Source organism: Pogoniulus pusillus, chromosome 21, assembly GCF_015220805.1.
Source record: "Pogoniulus pusillus isolate bPogPus1 chromosome 21, bPogPus1.pri, whole genome shotgun sequence".
NCBI classification, from domain to species: domain Eukaryota; kingdom Metazoa; phylum Chordata; class Aves; order Piciformes; family Lybiidae; genus Pogoniulus; species Pogoniulus pusillus.
The window spans coordinates 10,312,289-10,340,171 of record NC_087284.1 but is presented as its reverse complement, the minus strand read 5'-3'; the positions used below and the strand labels follow the sequence as shown (position 1 = coordinate 10,340,171).

Sequence of the window (27,883 nt, the reverse complement as noted above, 5' to 3'; positions counted from 1 at the left end):
CAGCCTGGAGAAGAGAAGGCATTAATGAGGCCTTGTAGTGGCCTTCCAGTATCTGAAGGGCCCTACAGGAGGGCTGACGAGGGACTATTTACAAGGATTTGTAGTGACAGGACAAGGGGTAGTGGATTTAAACTGGCAGAGGGGAGAGTTAAACTAGATGTTAGGAAGAAGTTCTTTCCAGTGAAGGTGGTGAAACACTGCAGTAGGTTGCCCAGGGAGGTTGTGGCTTCTCCCTACCTGGAGGTGTTCAAGGCCAGGTTGCATGAGACCTTGAGCAACTTGTTCTAGTGAGAGGTATCCCTGCCTATGGCAAGGGGTTGGAACCAGGTGATCTTTGAGGTCCCTTCCAACCTAAACTGTTCTATAAGGCTATGGTTCTATGACATTGCTGAAGAAGACTATAGAAGAGCTGTGGACTATTGGTTGCATTTTTCCTACAAGAACATAGATAAAACTGGATTGGGCTGTGAAGTCAAGGTGATTTTGTCAGAAAAGACTGACACGGGGTGCCTATCCCTATCTGTAGTACCTCTGTAGGCCTCATCTACCAGTATTTCACAGCATAATAGAATAGTACAACAGTGTTGGTTGGAAGAGACCTCTAAGATCACCAAGTCCAACCATTAACACATAACACGGGCACCACATCTACATGTCTTTCAAATCCCTTCAAGGAAGGTGACTCCATCACCTTCTTGGGCAGCTTGTTCCCAGGACTGAGAACTCTTTGAGCTTTTGTGTCTGAAAGTCATTTGAATGTGGTGCCTGGGGATATGGTTTAGGGTGCGCTGTTATTGGTTGAACTTGGTGATCCTGAAGGTCTTTTCCAACTAGAATATTTCTGTGAAATGTTTCCTAATATCCAACCTAAACCTCACCTGACACAATTTGAGGCTGCTCTCCCTTGTCCTATCAGTTGTTACTTGGGTGAAGAAAGCAATCTGTTCTGGTTATGCTCTCTGCAAGGGGATTGGACTAAATGACTTTTAAAGGTCTCTTTCAACCCAAACCATTCTATGATTTTCCTGAGAAAATGAGGCTTGTGCAGTCTTCTGTGACTATATCAGGCTGTATTTGTTTCTACCTGTCTGTGTTTCTTCCAGTTTTTGAACCTGTTGTTCACTTTTAGCCCTCTTTCTTTTAAAGACAGAGCAAGTCTCACAGGTCTGACTTCCTTACCAGTTTTATGGAAGTGGGCAACTGAGCAGAGAAGACAAGCATTATTAATGTCTCCACTGAAGGAAAAGCTAATATGTGAGCTTGACCCTTATTAGACATCAGAAAGTCCATAGAAAACTAGGATTCATTTGGTTCTACTCTTACAGAACCGCTTCTTTCCCTCATTTGACCATTCAGCTGAAAAATCACGTAGTCATACAGTCCTAATTAATAGATGGTTCCCAAAGGAAAGGGAAGAATGTGGCTCAGAATTTATCTAATTGTATATTTAAAGCATTTTGTGGCTGAGTAACCTGTTGGTCACTCTTATGGTTCGTATTAGTTCATATCATAAGGCAACTGAAAAGGCAACATTGTTTTTGAGAGGAAGATGTAGAATGTAGTTTTTTGCCAAGGGATGCAATCTCTCATACAATACAAGATTGTAGATCCATGCACATCTAAAACAATGCCAGCTGAATGCCATAAGAAATATTTCCTGTTATATTATTCTTTGGCATCAACCAAAACCTTGAAGTGCCATGTTTCGCAGCATTTTAGTTGTTTGACCTGCAAGTACAGCCTGTGCTAAGGAGAAGATGTGATTTAAACAGCATGGACAACATGATTCACAGAATCATAGAGAAGACCTTTGAGATCATCAAGTCCAACCTATCACCTAACACCTTCTAATTAACTAAACCATGGCACTAAGTGTTTTGTCCAGACTCCTTTTAAACATCTCCAGGTCTGGTGACTTCACCACCTCCCCAGGCAGCCCATTCCAATGCCAATCACTCTTTCTGTGAAGAGCTTCTTCCTAACATCCAGCCTAAACCTGCCCTGGCCCAGCTTGAGACTGTGTCTGCTGGTTGCCTGGGAGAAGAGACCAACCCCACCTGGTCACAGCCTCCTTTCAGGCAGTTGTAGAGAGCAACGTGGTCTCCCCTGAGCCTTCTCTTCTCCAGGTTGAACACCCCCAGCTCCCTCTCTGGACACAATACTCAAGGTGTGGCCTAACCAGTGCTGAGTACAGGGGCAGAAGGACTTCCCTGGTCCTGATAGCTATTCCTGATACAGGCCAGGATGCTGTTGGACTTCTTGGCCACCTGAGCACACTGCTGGCTCATGTTCAGCTGCTGTCGACCAGTACCCCCAGGTCTCTTTCTGCTTGGCTGCTCTAAGCCACTCTGTCTCCAAGGTGTGGCACTGCATGGGGTTGTTGTGGCCAAATTTGCACTTGGACTTGTTAAAACTCATGATTTTGGACTGTGCCCATCTGTCCAGCCTGTCCAAGTCCCTCTGCAGAGCCCCCCTACCCTCCAACAGGTCAACACCTGCTCCTAGCTTGCTGTCATCTGCACACTTACTAATTGTGGACACAATGCCCTCATCCAGATCATCAAGATATGAAACAGGACTGGGCCCAGCACTGATCCCTGGAGTGACTGGCTGCCAACTGGATGTAGCACTATTCAGCACCACTCTCTGTGCCCAGCAATCCAGCCAGTTGTTAACTCAGCACAGAGTGCCCCTGTCCAAGACATAGGGTGCCAGTTTTGCCAGGAGTTTGCTATGGGAGACAGTCAAAAGCCTCAGCGAAGTACAGCTGAAGCAACCAAGTTTAACGCAGATCCTAACAACCTGAAGCAAATGAAGTTTGTCCAACTGTGCTTAAAGGAGCTTTTGTATGTTTTCAACAAGTATTGTTAGAATTTGAGTAAAGGAAGGTTCTTTTCCCCCTCTACCCTGATGAGGCCACATCTAGAGTATTGTGTCCAGTTCTGCTTCCAGTTTGGAGAGGCAAAGAACTGCTGGAGAGTCCAAAGGAGGGCCACAAAGATGATGAGGAGACTGGAGCATCTGAGTGGGGAAAGGCTGAAAAATGTGAGGCTATTTAGCCTGGAGAAGACAGGGAGTGATTCTTATCAATGCTTATCAATATCTAAAAAGCAGGTGTCACGAGAAAGGGAACAGACTTTTTTTCAGTGGTGCTCAGTGATAGGACAAAAGATAACAGGCACAAACTAAAACATAGTAGGTTCCATCTGAATATAAAGAAAAACTTCTTTACTGTGAGGGTGACAAAAAACTGGACCAGGCTACTCAGAGAGCTGATGGAATCTCCTTCTCTGGAGAGACTCAAACTCTGCCTGGATGCCATCCTAGGCAACCCCGCTTTAGCAGAAGGGTTGAAGTAAATAACCTTCAGATCTCATTTTCAATCCCTACTATTCTGTGATTTGAGCATAGGTACCTTCTCATAAAATAGTTTTCAAAACTGATTCAGAATTTATCTCTGTATATTCAGAAGTTACTTCCTTGAAAAGGCTTTTGAAAATGTTCTCTCTCTTCTTTTGCTCTTTTTCTACAAGACTTGTGCTTATAAGCTCAGTGTTTTCCACCAAAGCTGAGCTCACTTAATAGGATTCCTCCCCAAAATGACAAAGACAAAAAAGCAGAATTTTGATTACTCACTGTGTGGTCTTCTCTTTGAACAGACTATTTTTGTTCCTATTTATTTGATACATAAAGACTACCTGTCTCCACCCAAAAAATGTTGGGTTAGGGGGATGTACTAGGATATAAGCTCACACTGCTCCTGTGAAAGCAGCAAAGCAGCTGATTTACACCAGCTGAGCATATGGCCCCTTGTGTACAGCACAGCATTGAAGGGAATAAGAGAAGCTTCATCTTCTGCTGTCACCAATGTTTCCTTTCCCAGCGTGTTCTGGATTTGCTCTCTCCTCACCAATCTCTTAAACTTACAGTAAATGTAAATATTGTGTTGCTTTTGCAGTTAATAGTTGTAGGTCAAATCACTTTTCGTTAGGCTTGTGTGATGCTACGTGAAGAGATTGTGTACCCTAAGGTAATGGTTTGGGCTGTTTATATCTACTGTACACTTCCCCCGACATCACTTTGAATGGTATCCTGTTGTAATTAAATAAAAACTCCACCCTACTTCCTGTGTGTTGGTGGCACTGAGGTGATTTAAGTATGCAGGAGGCTCAACAATTAAAGTCATTAAACAATGAGTAGTGAGGAAAACTGAAAATGTTAATAGCCTTAGTTTTATCTTTCCTTTTCTGGTCTTCATTAGAGAATGAGAGACTTCAAAGGGGACTGAGGAGCAAGAAAGGGGAAAAAAAAGTCTTTTAACTGCTTTCATGTCTTAGGATGGACAAAGAGAAAAACAAATAACTAGATATGGCAGTTTCTTGCAGGAAAAGGCACAGAGAACTATAAAAAGTTACACACAGAAATGCGAGACAAAAAAGATAAAGTCAAGATGTGGACAACCTGGTATCTGTCATTTCTTAGTGACACTAACATGGAGAAATGAGCAAAAATAGTTGTCTTTATTATTTGTTACTCAAACTTGTATTGATACTGTGGCAGATTTCAATGAGATCTACTTTATCTTTTTTGAGGAATTAAAGTGAAAAAAGGACAGAACTTCTCTTTAAGGTTGATTTTATGAATGAAATTGGTTTTTCTGTGTGTGCAGCATGTAGCTGGTTTTGTATACATCACCACAGTGAAATCAGAGGAATGACAAGCAGATGAGAAATGAGAGCAGAATCAGACCAAATTAATTAGGCAGGAACTGGGTGCACACACTCAGAGGAGGAATTGGATCCTCTGGGGCCAGTAGGAGGAAGACAAATATTTGGTGCGATTCCACTTAAAACTTCCTTTGAATTGCAGTTATTTCTACACTTGCTCAGGAGTGAAAGCCAAAGTTGTTCTAAATCCCAGTTCTTTTATTGTTCATGTGGGAACAAAGTGATGATGGAAATGCAGAGCATCCCTTTCCAAAATTATTTAAGGATGAAGCTACACATGTTAAAGTTGTACCTGTATGCAGGAGTTGCTCTTAAGAAGAGTTCTCCTGCTAATGGAACTTGGAACCCCATGAATGTTCTACTGCTGTTATTTATTACTCTTCATTAATAGCATGGACAGTTGTCTTAAAGTGCTGGTGGGCTGCCATGTGTTTGAAAAATATGACCCCCCAAATAAAATTTCCCAGACCAGTTTGGACAGCTTGGAAGTAAGATAAAGCTCTGCTTTACAGCAAAGCTAAATTCACAAGCATATATGCAAAATACATTTACATGTATTTGCAACTATATATAATTGAGAAACAATACAGAAGCCAAATCCTTCCCCCCTGGATAAAGAAAGCCCAGAGGGAGCCAACATCACCACCTTCTCTTCCCCCACACAGGAAACCAGCAAAATCTCACTTGTTATCTGGTCAGTCAAGGTGAGTATTCAGTCACACACAGAGGAGCAGTAGAGGAGGTAGAAGGCAAAGGGAGCAAAGAGTGAGAAATTGCTTATATATTGGCTTTTTACCCCAATTAGCAAACCAATGAATGATAAAGACTTTATCACTACTTTCTTTTTACAACCAATGCCCTGCTCATTCACTCCATAGTCAAAAGAATGTCCAGAAAGTTCCTCTCTCTTATTTATAATTTAGAAGCAAAATAGAGTGTTAGCTCTTAAATTGCTGCATGGGCCAAAGAAATGAACTGAGATGGTACTAACCAGTGAATGAACTTCCATTTGCTAAGAGATAACCTACTGCTTTCCTTTCAAGCAGCCCATCTCGCCGGCGAGGATTTTTCTGCCGCTGTGATGCCTGTCAGCTCCAGTAAGGCATGTGACCTTCACAGGGAGCTTGAAGATGAAGAGATTCCTTCATATATCGAACAGTTTGAGAGAGATGTTCAAGATGACATAATTCTGCTTGGCAGCTTTTCACTGGAACAGGTCAGAGTTAAAAACTATAAGACAATTTTATCTCTTGCTTCATAACACGATGCTGACTTGTTAACCTTGTACACCCCAATTCTATTTCACTGCCTGGTGATACATATATTGAAAGGGGAAAGGATAACCCATTTCCTTGGCTTGCTTTATGTGACTGGCACTTTGCTAAGCTTACAGCAGGACCTTCATCTTTGTCTCTATTTCAATGTGAATAAAAATAGATTGCCTTCATTGCTTCTCTCCTAAATACTGGAGTGTCTCTGACTGCTCTGTAGTAAGTATTGCAATTGAGTTTCAATCAAGAGCCTAAGCTTAGAACATCTCTCTCTGCCAAATTTAACAGAGGCTTATTCATCTATCAATGAGGAAGTTCAGATTGGAGACCAGGAAGGTTTTATGTAGCAATATTTGTTGTACAGAGGTTAAGATTATTCCTAAATTAGAAACCTGTTGTGTTTTTTCAGGATGGCAAAGCTTCTTATGGTTTTCTTTTTGTCATTTCACACTGTAAAGAGCTGAGATCATGTTCGTGTTGACAAAGACACAAGTTCTTGGGGCTGAAATGATACTTGTGGGCACCTAACTACCATTTGTCCCTTTGAAAAATCTCATACCAAGGCTAGGGGACAGGAAGAGAGATTAATTGATGAATCTATCATTTTTAATTAGCAACATGAGAACAGTGCACTGGCTCTGATGGGCTTAAAATAGGTTAGCCAATGACTGATGGTGCTCTAAGCTTCCTTGTATTTTCAGAGGAAGTTTTTTGTCTCATTGCTGCCTTCTGCATGATTGTGAAGGACACACATTATTTCCTCTAAATCCTTGCTGCTGCTCTCCTCTAAATCCTTGTGTAGCTATATTTCCTTCCTTCTGATTATATTTTGTAGCTGTTTGCATCATGCACAGAAGGTGGTACAGGGAATATTGTTCAGAGAATATGAGTTGGGAATGAAATGCAAGGGAAAAGTACTCAGATGGTACTAAAGGTAATATCTGCCTCAAGGGACAGATTGAATAGGAACCTGGGAACAGGTAAACAGAGTGCTGCACCTTTGCAGAAGGCTTAATAGAATATTGAGAGTTCATACTAAGTTTGAGCTCTTTGGGTGCCTCCACAGCTCTGTGCCACCTGAAGGAATGCAATAGATTTCTCAGTGCTTTGTTTTACCCTTCCTGTAAGCATAGTCACTAGGAAATTGGTCATCTTGTCTGGACCCTTTATGGAGATGTTCAGCAATGTTTACATTGTAGAGAGAAGTGAGTTATCTGGTCATCTGAAACCAGCATTTTGCTTTTTAACTGACATTTTGTGTGCGAATCCACGTGCAGTACGCTATAGTACTGCTTTCACTGTTGTTGGTATCAGCTGTCATATTTGCATCCTGCAATGTAAAGGGTAAAAAGGAGATGACTGTAACATCTATATTGTCTTCTAGATCAGTGCTGTACATGTCCGTCCTCTCTTTGGAAATACAGGAACAAGGGCATTCAGGCCTTTTGAACACAAAGTGGAATATGACATATTTTATGTCATATGATAGCCTCAAGTTGTGCCAGGAGAGGTTTAGGAACCTCCCCTGGACATTGGGAACATTTTCTTCACCAGAAAGATTGCCAAGCCCTGAAACCAGCTGCCCAGGGAAGTGGTAGACTCTTCATCCCTGGAGGGACTTAAAAGGCGTGCAGGCGTGCTGCTTGGGGACATGGTTTAGTGGTTGCCTGGCAGAGCTGGGTTAACAGTTGTTCTTGATGATCTCAAAGGTCTGCTCCAACCAAAATAATTCAATGATTCTGTGTTGGTATTCAGAGAAATTTAACAACAATGTAAGCATGCTTATTCTTCTTTAATTGGTCTTTATCTTTTGTTGGACCATCTTGACTCTTCGTTCTCTGGATAAACCCATATAGCTCTGCAGTGTTGATGGCTTTCCACAGCAGCTACAGGTTTAGTGTTAGACTGTTGCCACGGTCTCAACAATCTGCTGCTACTGTCTTTGAGATGCTCCCAGCTTTTGCTACTTGAATGTATGTGTATTGGTAGGGGGAAAAAAGTCTTTAATCTGCCATGTGGCATTTACTTCTAATTCAGAAGAACCTCTCTGTCCCTTCCTTCTGCAGGTTTAGTGAGTAGCAGATATACTTCAGCCAGCATAAGTTATGATTAGTTAATTTAATCTACCATAATGACATAAGGTGAGCCTGAAACAAGCTTCTATCAATTTTGCTGTTAGAAGTAACATAATGTTTTCAAACGTCTACCATACTGAGTCATTAACCCTCAAGCTGAGTGAAGAAGTCTAACAGACACCTCTCACACATTCCTTTGCTTTGACAAAATGAAAACAAAACATGGGAGCCCAAGTGTTAACAATAGCAAGTGAGAGTTTAAAGCAAAGGAAGCTGGTTTTATAACGGAGCTTTCAGAAACGCACTTGAATTGTTGCTGTTTCTTTTTCAGACTGCCAAAACCCCTCCCCAGTGAGGCATCTGATTGGCACAGGAGCTTTGCTGTCAGTGTTGGCATGAGGAGAACAGCCATGTATTAACTATCTATCCCTTAGTTCATTGCTTTTTTCCCCTCTGCTTTGTAGCTTTATGGTAAATGGGTGGCTTTTGTTTAAACAGCAGTTCAGTGGATGAGATCACCATGATTAGAAGGTTTTGAAAGAGCAGATGCACTTTCTGCAGTAATAATAATAATAAAAAGGTCTTATTTGATCTTAGTGAGATCTTAGCTATGGAACTTTAAGCTGTGTTGTTACTTACTTCATGTTCTGTTTTGTAAATGCAAAAGCTGATAGCTGAGGTTGGCAAGAAACACGTAAGAGGAGATCTGAGAGATTCTTGTACAGAAAACACTAAGCAGATGTCAATGTTCTGTTAACAAACACATTAAAGAATATTAAATTTGGAAAGCACTCCTGTTCCCTGAAGCCTACCATGTAGCCCCACAGATCCTGAAACCTCAATGGCATTTGCTTTTAATAAAGAAAAGTAGGCTCTACTGAGAGAAAACCATAACTTTGGGACTGTGTTGTAGAACTGAAGCAGGTACAACCAAGGCTGGATATGCAGAATGCAGCAGGAAGTCATCTGTCATGAGCCATCACTCATGGGACACATGCTTATTACAGGCAGAGTCTGATCTTTCAGAGCAGATAAATAGGCACAGAAAGACCTGATGTATAATGCTGATTTAATGTGTTTGACTAAAGGTGATGCAGTCTCAAAACATGAGTTGCTGCTGAAGGTGAAGCAAGCACTGGTTATTGGGGTGAGTTTGCACTTGATGGGCCTTTAGCAACACAAATTTGCCAGTTAGCAATTGAAATGCCATGAGAAAACAAACAAACACAGAATCACAGAATTAACCAGGTTGGAAAAGACCTTCAAGATCATCGAGTCCAACCTAACACCTTCTAATTAACTAAACCATGGCACTAAGTGCCTCATCCGGTCTCCTTTTAAAACATGTCCAGGGATGGTGACTCCACCTCCTTTCTGGGCAGCCCATTCCAATGCCAATCACTCTTTCCATGAAGAACTCCTTCCTAACATCCAGCCTAAACCTGCCCTAGTGCATCTTGAGGCTGTGTCCTCTTGTTCTGACACCTAGAAAAACATTTCAGGGATTTGTGGCTGTTTCTGAGCCAAGACAATAAGAGTGAATATTCATTTCTGTGCAGGTTGTTTCAGAATACACTAATAATGAGACAGTTGGAAGCATCACTGCTGGCTAAGAAGTCAGGAATATCTTTCCTGCAAGTTGGTCTGTATCTCTGACTAGAAGTAAATCTCCATCTTTCTTAGCTGCTACATTTAGTATCTGTGCTGGGCTTAATACCTTGCAGGATGTGATCATCACAACTATATAATAAGTTTTGATCTGTGACCTCCATGTGAATTACTCAAGAGCCTCTGAAACAAAAGCATAGATTTTACTCTTCAGTACCAGCAGCTGAGTTATAGTAGTAGAAATGTGCTATTTGTTGTAGGTGGGTAGCAATAAAATGTTGCCCTTTATTAAGAAATTTACCTTTTGGTTAAACAAAGGTTAATGCCTCTGGCCATTAGGCCTAATATTTTTATAGAGTCAATATCACCCCTGCTCTGTTTCCTTGTGAAGTCACAGTGAGATCAATCTATATGATGATGGAGTGATCACTTTTCCTTTGGCTAAAGGTGGATAAAGTTGGTACTGTGTACTCTCCAAGCGGGAATATAGACAGTGGAGTCAGGCTTTGGTCATATAAGCTGCCAATGCACATTTGCTTACGTGTTTTACCCTGTTGGATAATAATGTTGCCTGTATCCCAATGGTATGATGCCCCCCCCTCATCACAGCCATGGTCTACTGGACATTGAGCAATCTTTTGTGATTACTCTTCACGAATATAATACCTGTGTGAAAATGTGCATCAAGGAGCAATGTAGTATTGAATGTGGCTTTTCCTCAGCTGAAACCTACCTAAGTATCTATTAAGGTTTGCCAAGATTTCAAATAACTGTCACATTCAAATAAGGGTTTTTCTGTCTGTTTGTTTTAATGTGAAGTGCAGTTCAAGGATACCAAAGCATCTCTCGAAAGTGGTTTCTCTATTTTTGATAGGCTACCTATATGTGACGCTTGTGATTTTGCTGTCAACTAATCTCTGCAGTCTGGTAGTATAATGGTTTCCATTTCAGTTGTTTACAGTAGGAATTATGAGTATCTCCATTCTACAGAGGGAGAACAAGGGCTGAAATCCAGAGATTCATGAGCATGATTGGAGGTCTTGAGCATCTCCCCTATGGAGAGAGCCTGAGAGACCTGGGGGTCTTTAGTCTGGAGAGGAGAAAACTGAGAGGAGATCTCATCTATATAAATATCTGAGAGGTGGGTGTCAAGTGGATGGAGACAATCTCTTTTTAGTGGTGCACAGTAATAAGATGAGGAACTATGGATGCAAACTTGAACATAGAATATTCCATCTTCAGAAATTTCTTTACAGTGAGGGTGATGGAGCACTGAAACAGGCTGCCCAGAGAGGTTGTAGAGTCTCCTCTGGAGACTTTCAAAACCCACCTGGATGCATTTCTGTGTGAGCTACCCTACGGGGTCCTACTTTTGGCAGGGTCGTTGGACTCAGTGATCTCTGGAGGTATTGTGCTGGTTTGAGGCTATTTGGAATATTTTAATGAGAGAAATTAGATAATTGGTTTTGAAAAGCCACAGGTACCTTCCAACCTCTAAGGTTCTGTGATTCTGTGAAATCTGAAGTGCTTAGCACATCATATTTCCTTTTGAAACCTGTCATTAAGCAGCTCATTGAATTAATTATACTCCTACCAGGTAGACTACTCTTGGACTGGTGAAAAAGCTCTTCAACCAAACCTGTGTTTGAGGAGAAGAAACCTGAGGCAAACTTCCTAAAGCTTAAGATAATTGACTTCTGACCTTTGGACTCCTTGTGTCCTGCTTAGTGTGTGTCCATAGACCTCAGATGTGTGTCTGAGTCAGCCCCAGCAGACTCAAAACCTGACCAAGATGTTGTCTAGCAGACTTCCCTATGCTGCAAGCTGGCAATTTGGGATTTCTAAAAATCTTTATTCTGCTTCTGTTTTCTCAGTGAAAACCCTCCAAATTTTGGAAGATCCTTCCTCATTGTTTCTAGACACTCGGGAATACACATTCCCTCCCCTCCTTTTTTTTTTATGAAGTGGGAAAGAAGGAAAGGGGAACATGGAAAAGAATGTGGCAAAATGGTGGAAAAGAGATTTTATGTGTTTGGAAAGTGTCTCTCTGTCACAATGCACAAATGTATTGCTACAGATGCTCCTTCTAATCATAATGCTCTGCTCACAGAATCATAGAAACATACAGCTTGGAAAATACCCTCAGGATCTCTAAGTCCAACCTAGAACCCTACTCTGCAAGATCCATCTTAAATCATATCCCTAAGCACCACATCCAAATGACTCTTAGACACATCCAGGGATGGGGACTCAACCACCTCCCTGGGCAGCTCATTCCAGTGTCTGACCACTCTCTCTGTGAAAAACCTTTTCCTAATGTCCAATCTAAACCTACCCAGCCTCAGCTTGAGGCCATTCCTTCTCGTTCTATCATTATTTACCCGTGAGAAGAGACCAGCACCAACCTCCCCACAATGCCCTTTCAGGTAGTTGTAGACACTGATGAGGTCTCCTCTCAGCCTCCTCCTTTTCAAACTAACCAGCCCCAGCTCCCTCAGTCATTTCTCATAAGATTTATTCTCTAGGCTCTTCCCCAGCTTTGTTGCCCTCCTCTGGAATCACTCCAGCACCTTCACATCTCTCTTCATTGTGATGCCCCAAACTGAACACAATACTCAAGGTGTAGCCTCATCAGAGCAGAGTACAAGGAGACAATTGCTTCTCTGCTCCTGCTGGACACAGCATTTTTAATCCAAGCCAGGATGTCATTGACCTTCTTGGCTGCCTGGGCATGTTACTGGTTTGTATTCAGCTGCCTGTTTGTTACAATCTCCAGATCCCTTTCTGCTAGGCTTTCTTATTATTGCTTTGTTCATTGCTTAGTTACATGGATTTTGATTAGGTAAATGTTTAGATGGAAGTAATGAATATCTTCCCTATTTCTGATATTTTTCCCTACAAAGGAGTTGTCAGATTCACTGTGCTCTTCCTTTAAAATCAAGGGGTAATTAAACAACTGAAGTAATTCTCAATATACTATTGAGCTGGAGCAAAGAATCCTACAGCTCTTGTAAATGGTGATACTGCATTTGCTGCTGCTTAAGGTAATCTGACTGGTCAGCTCTCTGGCTCATTATCCTAATACAAACTCAAGTAAGGAAGGCTATTTCTATGGTTCAGTAAACAGAGGCAATTGGAGGGACTCTTCAAAGAGAAGCAGTGATTGTCATGTCCTGTTGAAGTTCAAGTGGCTTCATCAAGTACTGAACACCTGTTAAAATTCACAGAACTCAGCTGAGGGTTGTAGTGAGATTGAGCACTAGTGATACATAGAGACATGAGCCTTCAAAAATAAATACAATGAAAACAAATTTTAGTTGATCATGTAATCTCCAGAACTACTACTACTATTATTTTTTTAATCCTAGAGAGGTTTTATTAGTATTTTTAAATACATTTGGAGCCAAACTGTAGTCACAGATGTAGCTAAGTCTACTGTTGGTTAACTTTTATGACAGGAGGCTCCTTAGCTGCATAATAGACTACACAGGTTTTATGAGCTATAGGTAAATGAATTGCTCTAAAAGTTGTAACTTCTGTGCTTCTGCTGACTTTTACAGCAGAGCTGAATTTATTGAGTGGAATATGTACTGGGTGGTGCTTCTGACCTGTATTTCACAGAACAGATTAATCTAAGTATGGAGGGACCAGATTTCTGGAGGCTATATAGCCCAACCTTCTGCTCAAAGCAGGCCAAACTTTGAGGTATACCAGGCTTTCCATGTACAGTCCGAGTTTTTAAGGGATTTGTAGTCATTCACATTGATTTGTTAGCATGAAAAATAATCAGGTAGTCTCTGAGTTGGGAGATGCAGAAATACTGGAGAAGACAGTCCAGTTGCACTACATGAATGCTTGCTTAAATTCAGACAAGGACCTTTATTAACAGTCTGGATGAGGGCATTGAGGGTACCATCAGCAAGTCTGCTGATGATACAAAAGTGTGTGTGGGGTGGCTGACACTCTGTTAGGTTGTGCTGCCATCCAACAAGATCTGGACAGGCTGAGAGCTGGGTGAAGGCTAAACACATGAAGTTCAATAAGGACAAGTGCAGGGTCCTGCCTCTGGGAAGGAGTAACAGCAGGCACCAGTATAGGTTAGGGTTTGCTCTACTGGAGAGCAGCTCCACAAAGAAAGCCCTTGGAATCCTGGTGGACAGCAAGTTCTGCACGGGACAGCAATGTGCCCTTGTGGTCAAGAGAGCCAATGGCATCTGGGGGTGCATCAAGAAAATGTGTCCAGCAAGTCTAGGGAGGTTCTTCTCCTGCTCTGCTCTGCCCTGGTGAGACCACACCTGGAGTTTTGTGTCCAGTTTTGGGCTCTCCAGTTCAAGAGACATAGGGACTTGCTGGAGAGAGTCCAGTGGGGAGCCACAAGAATGAATAGGGGTCTTGAGCATCTTCCCTGTAAAGAGAGATTGAGAGCCCTGGAGCTGTTTAGTCTGAAGAAGAGGAGGCTGAGAGGTGATCTGGTCAGTGTGTATAAATATGTGAGGGGTGAGTGTTGAGTGGATGGGACCAATCTCTTTTTGGTGGTGAGCAGAAATTAGACAAGGAGTAACAGCTACAAACTTGAACATAGAAACTTCAGCTCAACATGAGGAGAAACTTTTTTTACAACGAGGGTGAGAGAGCACTGTAACAGGATGTCAAGGGTGGTTGTGGAGTCTCCTCTGGAGACTTTCAAAACCTGCCTGCTTGCATTCCTGTGCTGACTACTCTTGATGGTCCTGCTTTTAGCAGGGGGGTTGGACTAGGTGATCTCTGTCCCTTCCAACCTCTAACATTCTGTGGTTCTGTGAAATCATCACTGTTGCTCTGTCCACTGGCAATCGTTTAGTTTCTCTCACTACTCTGCTGGGCTGTTAGATCAGACACAGCTTTCATGGCTAGGTGCTTGAAAAAGAGAACTAAAGTGCATATGTTCACTCCAAGATGTGTCAGCACATTATGATGTTATGATGCGACTGCTCATGTCATGGCTGAGTGACCTAGGGCTATTTAGCCTTAAGAAAACTAGATCTTCTCAATACATATCAATATCTAAAGGATGGGATCCAGAGGATGAGGCCAAACTCTTTTCAGTTGTTTTCAGTTGTTCTCAGTGACAGAACAAGGGGGAACAGGCACAAACTGCAGTACAGGAGGTTCCATCAGAGCAGGAAGAAAAACTCCTTTCCTGTGGGAGTGACAGCGCTGGGCCAGGCTGCCCAAGAGGTTGTGGAGTCTTCTCTGGAAAGATTCAAAACCTGCCTGGGCACTCTCATAGACAACCTGCTCTGGGAAACCTTACTTTAGCAAAGGGGTTGGACTAAATTATCCCCATAGGTCCCTTCTACCCCACAACATTTCATGATTCTGTGATTCAAATCAGAGAGAGAGAGGTTATATTTCAGTTGGGAATGCGAAACAACTTGCAACTATTATCTTTCTGCAGAGAGATGGAGCAAGATGTGGGCTTGGAGATCTGTTCCTTACAGATTAAAATCATTAGGCATAGCAATTTGTCCTTTCCACTGTTGTATTTGAAGCATTGTTTCCCTCTCTGTAATTTTCACATACTGATTTTGAATGTCTCTCTTAATTATCAAGTGTTCCAGTGCACATCTGCACACTTAGGATGGAGGATGGCATGAAAGCCAGTGCAAATGGAAGTTACTTGATAAAGTTAAAGCCCACTTTTTTAGATTACACTCATGGAGATCAATTTGTGAAGCAATGCTTTATTGACAGTCATTACAAAAGAAGGGGGACTTGAAAAGATGGGATAGACTGCAACTTCAGACTTCAACGTCAGGGGTTTGGGGCTATAACAAGCAAATTAGTTATTATGACTCAGTTTTCTGCAAAACAGACCTAAAATTAGATATGTACTTTAGGGAACAGTAAAAGGATTAAAGGAGTAAAGTTTCACAAGGGACTTTGAAAAGGCTGTAGATATAATAAAAACATTCTGTGCTGGAATTAACAAACAGTTCTAAATTGAGGAAGAATGTGGAAAAGCCACAAAAAAAAAAAAAGAGGTCTCTGTATTTCTGATTGCTATTCCCTTTCAGTTGCTCTTCAGTCGTTCATGCCATGATTTGCTGCCAGTATCCAGAAATTTGGAAAGGTTGTAAACCCCTCTAGTTTGTTACATAGCTTATGAGCAACCCCGAGCAGTGCTACAGGCTTGGAGAAGTGTGGCTAGAAACCCGCTTAGCTGAAAGGGAACTGGGGGTTGTAAGAGCAAGCAGTGTGCCCAGGTGGCAAAGAAAGCCAATGGGATCCTGGCTTGGATTAGAAATGCTGTGTCCAGCAGGAGTAGGGAGGTGGTTGTCCCCTTGTACATAAGCTCTGGTGAGGCCACACTTTGAGTCCTATGTTCAGTTTTGGGCACTTCAGTACAAGTGGGATGTGGAGGGGCTGGAGCTGAGTGCAGAGGAGAGCAATGAAGCTGGTCAGGGGTCTGGAGACTAAATCTTATGAGGAGCTGGGGCTGTTTAGTTTGAGGAAGAGGAGGCTGAGGGAGACCTTATTACTGTCTACAGCTACCTGAAAGGACGTTGTGGAGAGGTGGGTGCTAGCCTCTTCTCACAGGTAATTAGTGATAGAATAAGAAGGAGTGGTCTCCAGCTGCATCTGGGCAAGTTTAGACTGGATATTAGGAAACATTTTTTTGCAGCAAGAGTGGTCAGGCACTGGAATGGGCTGCCCAGGGAGATGGTAGAGTCCTCAACCCTGGATGTGTTTAAAAGTCATTTGGATGTGGTGCTTGCAGATGTGGGTTAGGGTGAACCTTGTAGAGTAGGGTTCTAGGTTGGACTTGGTGATCCTGAGGGTCTTTTCCAACCAGAATGTTTCTGTGGCTCTGTGAACTTCTTTTTATTTTTTCATGTAAACTATTCATTATAGATGAATACATTGAATAGTTCACTTGATTTCCACTAGCACTGCTCATGCTATATGAATTTATACTTGAGGGTATGTGTTTCCTAATAAAATGTGGTTGGTATCTTTCACTATGTCATAGAGTGGTTTGGGTTAGAAGGGACCTTTAAGGGTCATCTAGTCCTAACCCCCTCTAGTGAGCTAATTATTTAGGCTTAAATTACCTGAAGCTTCTTAGTAGCCAGTGATTTCTAGGCTAATCGGGAGACATCTGAGCTTGTGGAGCGTTGACAGGCTAGCACATTTCTGCTTGAAGTCTCTTTATCAACGGCAAATGCCATTTCAGTGTGGTATATTTTCAGTGCTCTGCTATGGTTGTCAGGTACTCTGATAAATGGCCTTGCATACAGTTACAACACTGTAGATTTTGATGAGGACATCAAAGCTTTATGACCTTGAAACTACACCTTCTCAACTGTGAAATAAGCATCCGAAGGAATACCTGGTGGTTTTGAAGAAACTGTGGGTGATCTCTCTGTGAGCAGCAAGACAGAAACGAGAAGCACATCCTCTGTTCTGAACTGGAGAGGCAAAAATCTTTCTTTTGCAGAAGCTGTGTAGCTCTGCAACAGATATATTTCTGGAGTTTCCTTAGTGCATCTTTAGTAAAGCCATTGAGGTTCGTTTAATTTGTTAGTAGTATCATGTTACAATCAGAAGATGGAGCCAGGCTCTGCTCGGTGATGCCCAGTGACAGGGCAAGGGGTAATGGATGGAAGCTGAGGCAGAAGAAGTTTCATGGAAACATGAGGAGGAATTTTTTCCCTGTGAGGGTGACAGAGCACTGGAACAGGCTGCCCAGGGGAGTTGTGGAGTCTCCCTCTCTGGAGATATTCAAAACCCGCCTGGATACATTCCTGTGTGATCTGGTATAGATGATCCTGCTCTGGCAGGGAGGTTGGATTAGTTCTTTTGAGGTCTCTTCCAGCCTCTGGCATTCTTTGATTCTGTGATAGAATTCGTTGATTCTGCGATAGAATTCTTTGAATTGAAATTTAAAGGTCATCTTGGATGAAAATTTAGAATGAAAACTTCTCTGAGTTTTGAGGAAGTCCAAGTCGTTGTTTATCAGATCTACTTTACAGCTCTAGTTTCTAGAACTGTTAAAAAATTAGCATCTTTAATATAGATCTTAACTACTGGAGAGAAATCAGCAGAGGGCTACGAGCATGATAAAGGGACTGCAGCGTCTCTCTTATAAAGAAAGACTGAGAGACCTGGAGAAGAGAAGGTTGAGAGGAGAATTTATCAATGTGATACACACTGACAGGATGAGGGGCAATGTATGCAAAATCAACCCCAGGAAATTCCATCTCAGTGTGAGAAATAAACTTTTTTACTGTGAGACTGACTGAGCACTGGAACAAGCTGGCCAGAGAGGTTGTGGAGTTTCCTTCTCTAGAGATCTCCAAAACCCACGGGGATGTGTTCCTGTGTGACCTTCTCTAAGTGGTCCTGCTTTGCAGAGGGGTTCATATTGATGATCTCTGGAGGTCCCGTCCAGCCACTAGCATTCTATGATTCCTATGTTGACTTCAGTCTTCACTGACCCTTTACATATAACGCAGTGCTTTACAGATTGATCAAAATGATCAGCCTGTAATGTCATCACTAAATGTATCTGTGTACTAAGGCTGTACCATAACTGGAGTAAATGTCAATTTGTGTTCTGCAGCACCTGTTTTAAAAGTGAGTGTGAGGTTTGATGCTTTGTTGGTTTTGTGTGTTTGTCTTTCCTATCTGTTACAAATGGCTCAATTGTCTGATTTTCTAATGTTATGCTCATGGCCAGTTAATTGCTGAATGATGTAATTCCAAGGACTGACTGAAGAAGGGGATGGCAAAGATTTTCTTTAAATACTCCACACTTTTTAAGTGATAGAAACCCCACTCTATTCTGTTTCAAACGTTGCTGAATTTTGTGGCCTTTCTCCTAAAAGGGAAGAGCATGTTCGAGTTGGGTTTTGTTTAATTCCTTTCCAAACTGAAAATGACCAAAAGAGTCAAGTTGCAGCATTTGTGGAGTAGTTTCCCAGTGAAAATAGCTAGTCAGCACTGATTAATAGCACTGAGTCAGGTTCTTGAGTTTGTCTGCAGCAGTGACAATACCTACCATTGTGTGTCTTCAGACTGAGCCCAAACTGAAAGGTCTTTACAAATTCTCATTTTGATCATGCTCTCTGAAATCAGTGGATGGACCATTTGTGTAACCAGTCCTCAAGATAGCTGGTGAAGAAACTGAGAAAGATGTGTGAAAGAGGTAGTTCACAGCTTATGCTGGTATCAGGACAGGGCACCAAAGCTGTGCTGTGACTGAGCCCTTCTGCCTACAATGTCCTGCTTTCTCCAGCACATCCCAGGTGAATAATGGTGGTTCCCAGCCCAGCGGTTCCTGTATTTTAGTACCTCCCGATTTTCCCCCCCACCTTTTTCTTGGTGATCCTCGGTGTCTGAATCATAGAATGGTTTGGGTTGGAAGAGACCTTAAAGACGCTAATATCTTAACAAAGCAAGGGGCATCTTTCACAGCCCCTTTCAACCTGGCCTTGAAGCTAAACCATATTCATACCTTCTTTTTGGGAACACCTATTGTCAACAGTGTTGGGTTTGGGTTTTTTTTGTTGGTTTGTGTGGGTTTTTTGAGCAGTCTAGACAATACTGGTGTCATGATGAGAAACAAGTACTTATCTGTGTCTGATGGTATATGTCATTGAGGAAAAAGCTCTTAGCTTTATTCCAGTAAATCTCTGATTCCAGAGGTATTGCAGCAATGATTACTCTACATTAAAAAAATAATTATATAGGCTGCTCTGGTTTTGAAAACTTACACATTTTTTCCTCCATTAAATTGCTTCCTGGTGATGGAAATGTCTGGGATTCCCTCCCTCCCCCCCATCTACTTTCCTTTAGCTTGTGCACCCCTGAGGTAATTAGTGTAGGTTAAAATTTACATAACTGACTTTGGGGTTTTGCAAATAGGAAAGATGGAAATTTATTCAAGGTGGTGAATAATTCATTTTAAAGCAAGTTTCCTTTTTTTTTTTTTTTAAATCATGTAGAAGATGTATTACAGACTCATAGAGGTTTTCTGAATAGGACCCTAAGCACTGAATTTTTGATATATTTTATTTCTTAGTGTAGGTAAAGAAATATTAACCATGACTCATTGCACTTTTCCTGTTCAATAAGATTTGAATAAACTTAAGAAATTTATTAGGTAGATGACAGAGCTTTTTTAAAAATTATCATGACACATTGTGACAAATATTTCACTAGGATCCAGAAGCAATAGTTTTAAATCATGTTCCCAATGCCACTTCAGAGGCAAAGAGATGGAAAGGCAGCTCAGTTGATATGCAGAGTTCCAATTCATATTTTCTTTTGAATATTCGCTATTTAATTAAAACTGGGCAGATAAACAAGGGGATTGGACAGCTATGGGAGTGTGGTATTATAATAAATTAAAACCAAACAAATAAATAGGCTCACAAAAAACACCTCAAACTTCTCTACTTGTGGCTCAGTGTAAGCCTGGAGTGGTAGTGGCTGAATGCTGTGATATTATGGCTACCTGATATGTTACGTGAAGTGAGTTTTCTGTTTCGTTTTCTCTCTTAACTTGAGTGGCCACCTCAAAACCAGCCATCATGAGCATTGCCAAAAGCTGCTTTTGGAACACAAACTGTGAACCATACTCTAACACTGGGCACTGAAATACACTCCCAAGGGAGGTGCTGGACTCCCTTGCATTAGACAGTTTCAAGGCCCAGCTTGACAGGACGCTGGGCCATATGATTTATAGAATCATAGCATGGTTTAGATTGGAAGTGACCTCAAAGATCATCTAGTTCCAACCCCCTGCCATAGGCAGGGACACCTCCCTCTAGAACAGGTTGCTCAAGGCCAAGTAGCTTTGAACACCTTCAGGGTGGGAGTATCCACAACATCCCTGGGCAGCTTCTTCCAGTGTTTCACCACCCTCACTGGAAAGAACTTCTTCCTAACATCTAGTTGAAATCTCCCTTTTTCCAGTTTAAACCCATTATCCCTTGTCCTGTCATTACAAGACCTTGTAAATAGTCCTTCCTCAGCCCTCCTGTAGGTCCCCTTCAGGTATTGGAAAGCCACTACAATACCTCCTTGAAGCCTTCTCTTCTCCAGGCTGAAGAGCCCCAATTCTCACAGCCTGTCCTCACATAGCAGAGCTGCTGCAGCCCTCTGATCATCTTCGTGGCCCTTCTCTGGACTCGCTCCAACTGTTCAGTGTCCTTCTTGTGTTGATGGCTCCAGAACTGCCCACAGTACTCCAGGTGTCCAGGTCTGACAAGAGCAGAGTAAAGGGGGAGAATCACCTCCCTTGCCCTGCTGGCCACACTTCTCTTGATGCAGCCCAGGACACGCTTGCGGTCTGGGCTGCACGTGCACACTGCTGGCTCATGTTGAGCTTTTCATCAACCAGGGCTGCTCCTTAGGGCTGCTCTCAGCCATTTGCCACCCAGCCTGGATTTGTGCTTGGGATTGCACCAACCCTGAAAGGTTGGACTAGATGATTATTGTGGTCCCTTCCAACCTGCTATTCTATGAATCTATAAATCCTGCTTTCTGAACCGTAGCTTTAAGTGCCTTAGCCCCAAACTTTAAAGGTCTTTCTGACTGCCACCAAAGGCTGGGAACACCTAACATCTTTGAGTCAGTAGTTTTTGTCATTAAACTTTCTCAGAGACTTTGAACTCTGTTGCCAGGCATCCTCCCAAACTCTCTAGTCACTGCAAAGCGAGGATTGAAGCCAGCTCCCAGCCTTTCCTGGGGAAAAAAAAAATAGATGGTGATTCACCAGGCTGGGGAAAGAATCAGTTCCAGCATTTGTGGGGATGGGAGAGAAATAAGTCTCAGTCCCTGCACCAGGGACTTTCAGCGGTCTTCAGCCAAAAGCTGCCCAGGAGAAGAATGGCTTTGTTCACACTAATGGAAAAGCAGTAGCAAAGGAAGCATTATCCATGGCACAATTGCTATATGGAGAGCTGGAAACTTTTGCTTTAAGCTAATTTGTAACTGTGTAGTTTTGATGTTTGAGAAGGGCATGGAGGACTTACTGTATTTATCTGAGGCTTTGTGCTGAGACTTGGGGACTTATAAATGCTTATGAATATCTAAAGGGTGGATGTCAAGATCATGGAACTCTTTTCAGCATGTTGCCCAGCAACAGCATGAGGGGTTAATAGATACAAACCAGAACAGAAGAGATTCCATGTGAACATGAAGAAAAACTTCTTTCCTGGGAGGGTGATGGTGCACTGGAATAGGTTACCTGGACCATGGGTTATGGAGTTTCCTTCTCTGGAGACATTCAAACCTCCTCTGGACATTGTGATCCTGGACAGCCAGGTCTGGATGAACCTGTTTTAGAAGGAGGGTTGGACTAGGTGATCTCCACAGGCTCTTTGAACTCCTGTAATTCTGTGACTTTGTGACTGCTAACAAATCATATTTTATTTTAAGGCAAACATGTTATCCCAGGTCTAATTTTGCAGGGATAAAAATTTACATTAAAAAATACTTGCACACTTCTAACAGTTTTCAGTTTGTAGATAAACAGGATGCTTCACCTTAACTGTCAGTAGAGACTCCCAGACCTCCTTGAAAACAGTCAGATCTTTGTCAAAAAAATTGGAGATCTGAAAGGAAGGAAGGAGAGAATTTAACATCCTGATATGGAGCCTTAAATGTGGATTTTTTTTCCCTCTGCTGACTCTTACACTGTAATCATAGTGAAAAGATGTTTTGGCTTTGAGGTTTGGTGAGAGTGGAAGTGGACCATTATTTTACACTTAGACAGTATAGGGTATGCAACAGGAAGCTTTTCTATGTATTGGTAGTATTGTATGCACATTTTGCTGGTCCCTGGGATGCCAGCAGAAGATACATAGAAGATTCAAGCATGAGAACTGCCCCTGAATACTCAGCAAGATCTCTGAACAATGCAGGTCAGGGAAGAATTGTGTTTTTCTGGGTCTACAAACCTTTAGCAAGATTATTGGTTTCAGGTTTTGGACAGCAAGAAAGATATGGATGCTGGCTTCTCAATGGAATGGCTTTTTCAACATGCTGGGAAAGAGCAAAACAGCGTTGGGCCTTCCAGCTTCATGCTGGAGAGCTCTGCTGAGTCACAGGAGGACACTGCATTCAGCTTTTGGCTCCCCAGTTCAGGAGGGACAGGGATCTACTCAAAAGAGACAAACAGAGGGCTACAAAGATGCTGAAGGGGCTGGAGGACTGCCTATGAGGAGAGGCTGAGGGACTCAGGGCTGTTTGGTCTGGTGAAGAGAAGATTCAGAGGGAATCGAATCAATGTTTATAAGTATCTTAAGGCTGGATGTCAAGATGGAAGGGACAAACTCTTCTCAGTTGTGCCCTGTGATAGGACAAAGGGTTAATGGGTATAAACTACAGCACAGGAAGTGCCATCTCAATATGAGGAATAATTTCTTTACTGTAAGGACCACAGAGCACTGGAACAGGCTCCCCAGAGAGGTTGTGGAGTCTCCTCCTCTGGAGACTTTGAAGCCCTGTCTGGATGCGTTCCTGTGCAACCTGTGCTAGATTCTATAGCTCAGCTTGGGCAGAGGGGTTGGACTCAATGATCTATGGAGGTGCCTTCCAAGCCCTAACATCCTGTGATCCTGTGACTGTTCATGTGAGTTAGACTCCTACACATTTTAACTTCCAAGAAAGCCAGTCTTTCTTACCTAACATCTAAAAACACTTGTAGTGAGAGAACGCATCAAGGCCTGGAGCAAACCTAAATCAAGGTGAGTTGTGGACTCTCTGGTGGTCTAAGTCTAACTCTTTTGTGTGCTGTATTTCGTTCTGTGTGTGTAAATCCACTTGTACATGCATGTGTGGGCCAGTGATGTGCTCTTGTGACCAGGATGGCCAATGGCATCCTGGGGTGCATCAGGAAAAGTGTGATCAACAGGTCTAGGGAGGTTCTTCTCCCCCTCTGCTCTGCCCTGGTGAGACCACACCTGGAGTATTGTGTCCAGTTTCAGGATCTCCAGTTCAAGAGAGACAGGGACTTGCTGGAGAGAATCCAATGGAGAACCACAAGGATGAATAGGGGTCTTGAGCATGTCAGCAACACAGAGAGACTGAGAGCCCTGGGGCTGTTTAGTCTGGAGAAGAAAAGATGGAGAGGGGAGCTGATCAGTGTCTGTAAATATGTGAGGGGTGGGTGCCAAGTGGATGGGGCCAATCTCTTTTCGGTGATGTGCAGAAATAAGACAAGGAGCAATGGCTACAAGCTAGAACATAGAAGGTTTCACCTCAACATGAGGAGAAACTTCTTTACAATGAGGGTGACAGAGCACTGGAACAGGCTGCCCAGAGAGGTTGTGGAGTCTCTTTCTCAGGAGACTATCAAAACCCACCTGGGTATGTTCCTCTGTGATCACAGGCAGATGGGGTTGGAGTCGATGATCTCTGGAGGTCCCTTCCAGCCTCTAAAGTTCTGTGATTCTGTGCATATATGCCTATATGTGACAATGTCAAGTGTAACAATAAGGGCTGCGGGGATAAAGTTCTAACATGGTTAGAACTCAGTTTCCCTTGTGAACAATGCAGTAAACATAGAAAAAAAATGTGTGGAACAAAATAATGGAAAGAGTAATGGAATAAAGTAATGGTAGCTGAAATTCCTTCTGAAAACTTTCAACCACAAGACCAAAGGTAAACCTTTGGAAAACTGCATTCATGGCTTTTATTTCCATGTTCTTTTTGCACATTTGGAAACAAACTGTAAATTTCTATCTTTTTTTTTGGTTGTCTTTTTGTCATGTGGGACTCAAAGCACCACAAGGAAGACTCCCACCACACAAAACAGAAGCTGCAAGCCAGGATCCGTGAACTCCTTCAAAGGTATGTCAGCTAAGGGTTACTTTGTATTTCTGTTCAATGTACTTTTTCCTCCCAAAGGTCTTTCTTTCAGTGCTTTACAGATACCAATGAATGGAACTTCTCTTAAACAAAGGACCTTAGGCCCAGAAAAATTAAGCCTCTGCTTTTGAAAGAGGCCTCTGTTTTAGATACCTCCATTTTCAAATGCCCAGCTTGGGTTGTAATTTTTAAGTGCTACACACAGTGCACTTCAAAAGGTGACCAAATGGCTTCTCCCAGCACCCTTCATCTCTGCCTCTGAACTACCCTTAGAGAGTGAAGGAAATATGAATCGGAGCAATGTCTTTGTGACTGAGTTACACATGACCTTCATAGAATTACATGCATCAAATTACCTGTAAGAAAGAAAGAAATAACCCTCATGGATAGAGCTGAGGAAGCTGTGTTCTGCTGTGACACCAAGTTGCTGAGCACAAAAGGGGGGCCCAACTTCAGCAAATAAATTGTTCTCTTGAATCTAATGCCCACTAAAAAGAGTGAAAGGAGGAAAATCGTGCAACCCGAAAAGAGATCAAATGTGGTTAAATGTTTGATGTTCAGTAATGAAAACTGTTTACTTTCATAATTGTGAATTAGCAGCTAATAAAGGCAATAGATACAGTAGTTTAAAAGTAATAACATCAACCACAAAGTGTATTTAATTTTAAATTGAATTGCAAGCAAATGGGTGTCCTAATGAACCCCTGTGTCAATGCTGCTCTAACCAAATTAAGTGAAATAATTTCCATCTTGAGAAACTGAATAAGTACAAAGTTTCAAACAGACCATTCTTCTCCAGGAGAGAAGTTAACTTCTCAGACATTTTAGCTCTTCAAATCTGCTGGAGCCATTCATTCAAGAGCCATCTTCTCTTACTTCCACTCAGAACAATGTGGGCGCAACATAACTTGACTTCAGCTCAAAGATAAAACTTCAAATGCTGTTGACCTTTTTTGTATTCCATACTGCTGGAATCTTGCTCTTAGCTCGTACTGGTCCTGGCTTGGGCAAAATTCCCATATATACCACTAGAACTAGCATCTACACAGACCTTCTGATTATTTCAGCTATTCCCTGGGCATTTACATGATACAATACTACTGGTAGAGGAATCAGGAAAACAGTTTGGATACACATTACTGGGAACTTTATTGATGTGAATGTGTGTATATAAATATATATATATATGTGTGTGATGGTTTGGGTGTCCCCTGCCCCCCCACACTTTAGAAGTCACCCAGACCAGTCTCAGCCGGCTCTGGCAATATAAATGAAGCTATTTATTTACAGCTAGCACAATGTACAAGCAGGTATTTACAATATATACAGAAATATACAAGGTAAAAGGTAATACAGAAATGCAACTCCCCTCCCAGAAACCTGAGTCCCCAGGAGGGACTCTCAACCACCCCTGCACCTTCCCCCCTGCCCCTCTCAACCTTACCCCAGTCCTAAAGAAGAATAGAGGTTTGGCCAAGAGGTTAAGAAGCAAAGGTGAGTGGAAGGTGAGGTTAGGGAGATGCAGCTCAGATGTAGCCCAGCCAGAGAGTGTGACAAAATGGCGAGAGCGTTATCTAATGTTTACCTTTCTTCTTCAGCAAGACTCTGAGGGGAGTAGACATCACCATTGGTTTCCTTTCACAGCCTACGATCTAGTTCTTCTCACCAAAATATTCTACCCTGCTTCAAACTAGCACAATATGTTTCCTAAAAACAAAACAAACAAAAAAACCCCAAACCAATCAAGAAAACAAAACAAACAAAACCCCTCAAAGCATAAAAAAAAACCCAAACCAAACAAAAAAAACCAAAACCAAACCCAGAGACATTGTGTGGTGGGTTGAGAATCACAGAATCTTAAATGTTGGAAGGGACCTCCAGAGATCAAGACCAACCTCCCTGCCAAGTAGGATCCCTGAGGGTGGTTCACACAGGGATGCATCCAGGTGGGTTTTGAAAGGCTCCAGAGAAGGAGGCTCCACAGCCTCTCTGGCCAGCCTGTTCCAGTGCTCTGTCACCCTCACTGTAAAGAAGTTTCTCCTCATGTTGAGGTGAAACCTTCCACATTGCTCCTTATCTTATCGCTGTGGAGTGCTGAGAAGAGATTGGCCCCACTGTGGCAGTCTGAGGGATCCTAGGTCCCCCTTAGACCGACCCATATGGACAGAGGCCGACCCCAGGGGCATGGACCTGCTCGTACCAGGGCACTGTCATCTCATTGTTCTGATCTCTTTTCTGGCATCACAGCTCAAAAGATGATGCCTGACTTCACCTCTCTCCCTCCTCTCCCCTGCCTTTCTTTCTTCCTCTCTGAGCAGCCCATGCTCTTACCTCGTGGCTCGCAGGGGAGCTGGCGGGCAGGGAGCTGCGCCACTGAGGCCTTGCAGGCCCAGCGGGGGGTGGTGGTTTCGGCCTGCCCTCAGACCGGCCGGAGGCGGCAGGGGTGGAGGAGGGTTCTAGAAGCCCGCTTTGCGCCCGGTGGGTTTTGTACTTATTCTACCTGACTGCCCTGTGTGTAGGTGCTCTGGTAAGTAGAATTCCCTCTCTAAATTTCCAGTCAGTGTGCAGTGTCCTCGTTCTTACTCCTGGAAAGGGGTAAGAGTCATTTTCTGCCCTCCAGGGCCAGGTAAGCTCGTGGCCCAAACTGGGACCCCCATCCACTCGACACCCACCCCTCAGACATCTCTACACGTTGAGGAGATCTCCTCTCAGTCTTCTCCTCGCCAGGCTAAACAGCCCAAATAAAACTGAAATCACCAGACTAGCTCAGACGGTTCGGAGGTGAGATACAGCTCTGTTTGACAGCAAGTTACATTTACAGGCACATATATACAAAATGTATTTACAATTATATTCAACTTAGAAATAGTGCAGGCCTCCATTCCTCACACCTGAGCAAAGAAAGCCCAGAAGGGGCCAACACCACCACCACCACCTTCCCTCCCCCCGAGATAGAAAACCAGCAAGGCCTCAGGAGTTATCTGTTCAGGCAAGGTTAGTATTCAGCCGTGCACGGACAACCAGTGGAGGAGGTGGAAAACAGAAGGCAAAGGGACAAAGAGTGAAAAACTGTTCATAAATGACTAGTTTATCCTTCTTAGCAAACCAACGAATGATAGAGACTTTATTATTCTTTTACAACCAATGCTTTAATTTATTTACACTCTGCACTGAACCTTCAGGAGAGTCCTGATTTTCTTATTGGAATTTTCCCACAAGCCTTAAACTGCTACACAAGGTTTAAGCAGAAACTTGTTTGTAGGAACGTGCCAGGGACTTGGAGATGGAGGTACCTGTTTGAGAAGGGGGTTTGAACAATGTGTCACCTGGCTAGCATGTG

At 42.7% G+C, this 27,883-nt stretch overlaps 1 protein-coding gene across 16 annotated transcripts in view; it reads left to right on the top strand.

Annotated features, from left to right (window-relative positions):
* The window catches only part of LOC135184794 (uncharacterized), a 616,367-nt gene that overhangs the window by 237,864 nt on the left and 350,620 nt on the right, over positions 1 to 27,883 (top strand). For 15 of the 16 annotated variants that reach the window (XM_064160870.1, XM_064160872.1, XM_064160881.1 and 12 more), the window contains 2 exons: positions 5,771 to 5,943; positions 24,458 to 24,525. In XM_064160870.1, the coding sequence (XP_064016940.1) occupies positions 5,771 to 5,943; positions 24,458 to 24,525 (241 nt within the window). The remainder of the gene's footprint in view (positions 1 to 5,770; positions 5,944 to 24,457; positions 24,526 to 27,883) is intronic. The other variant, XM_064160876.1, reaches the window with a different exon arrangement.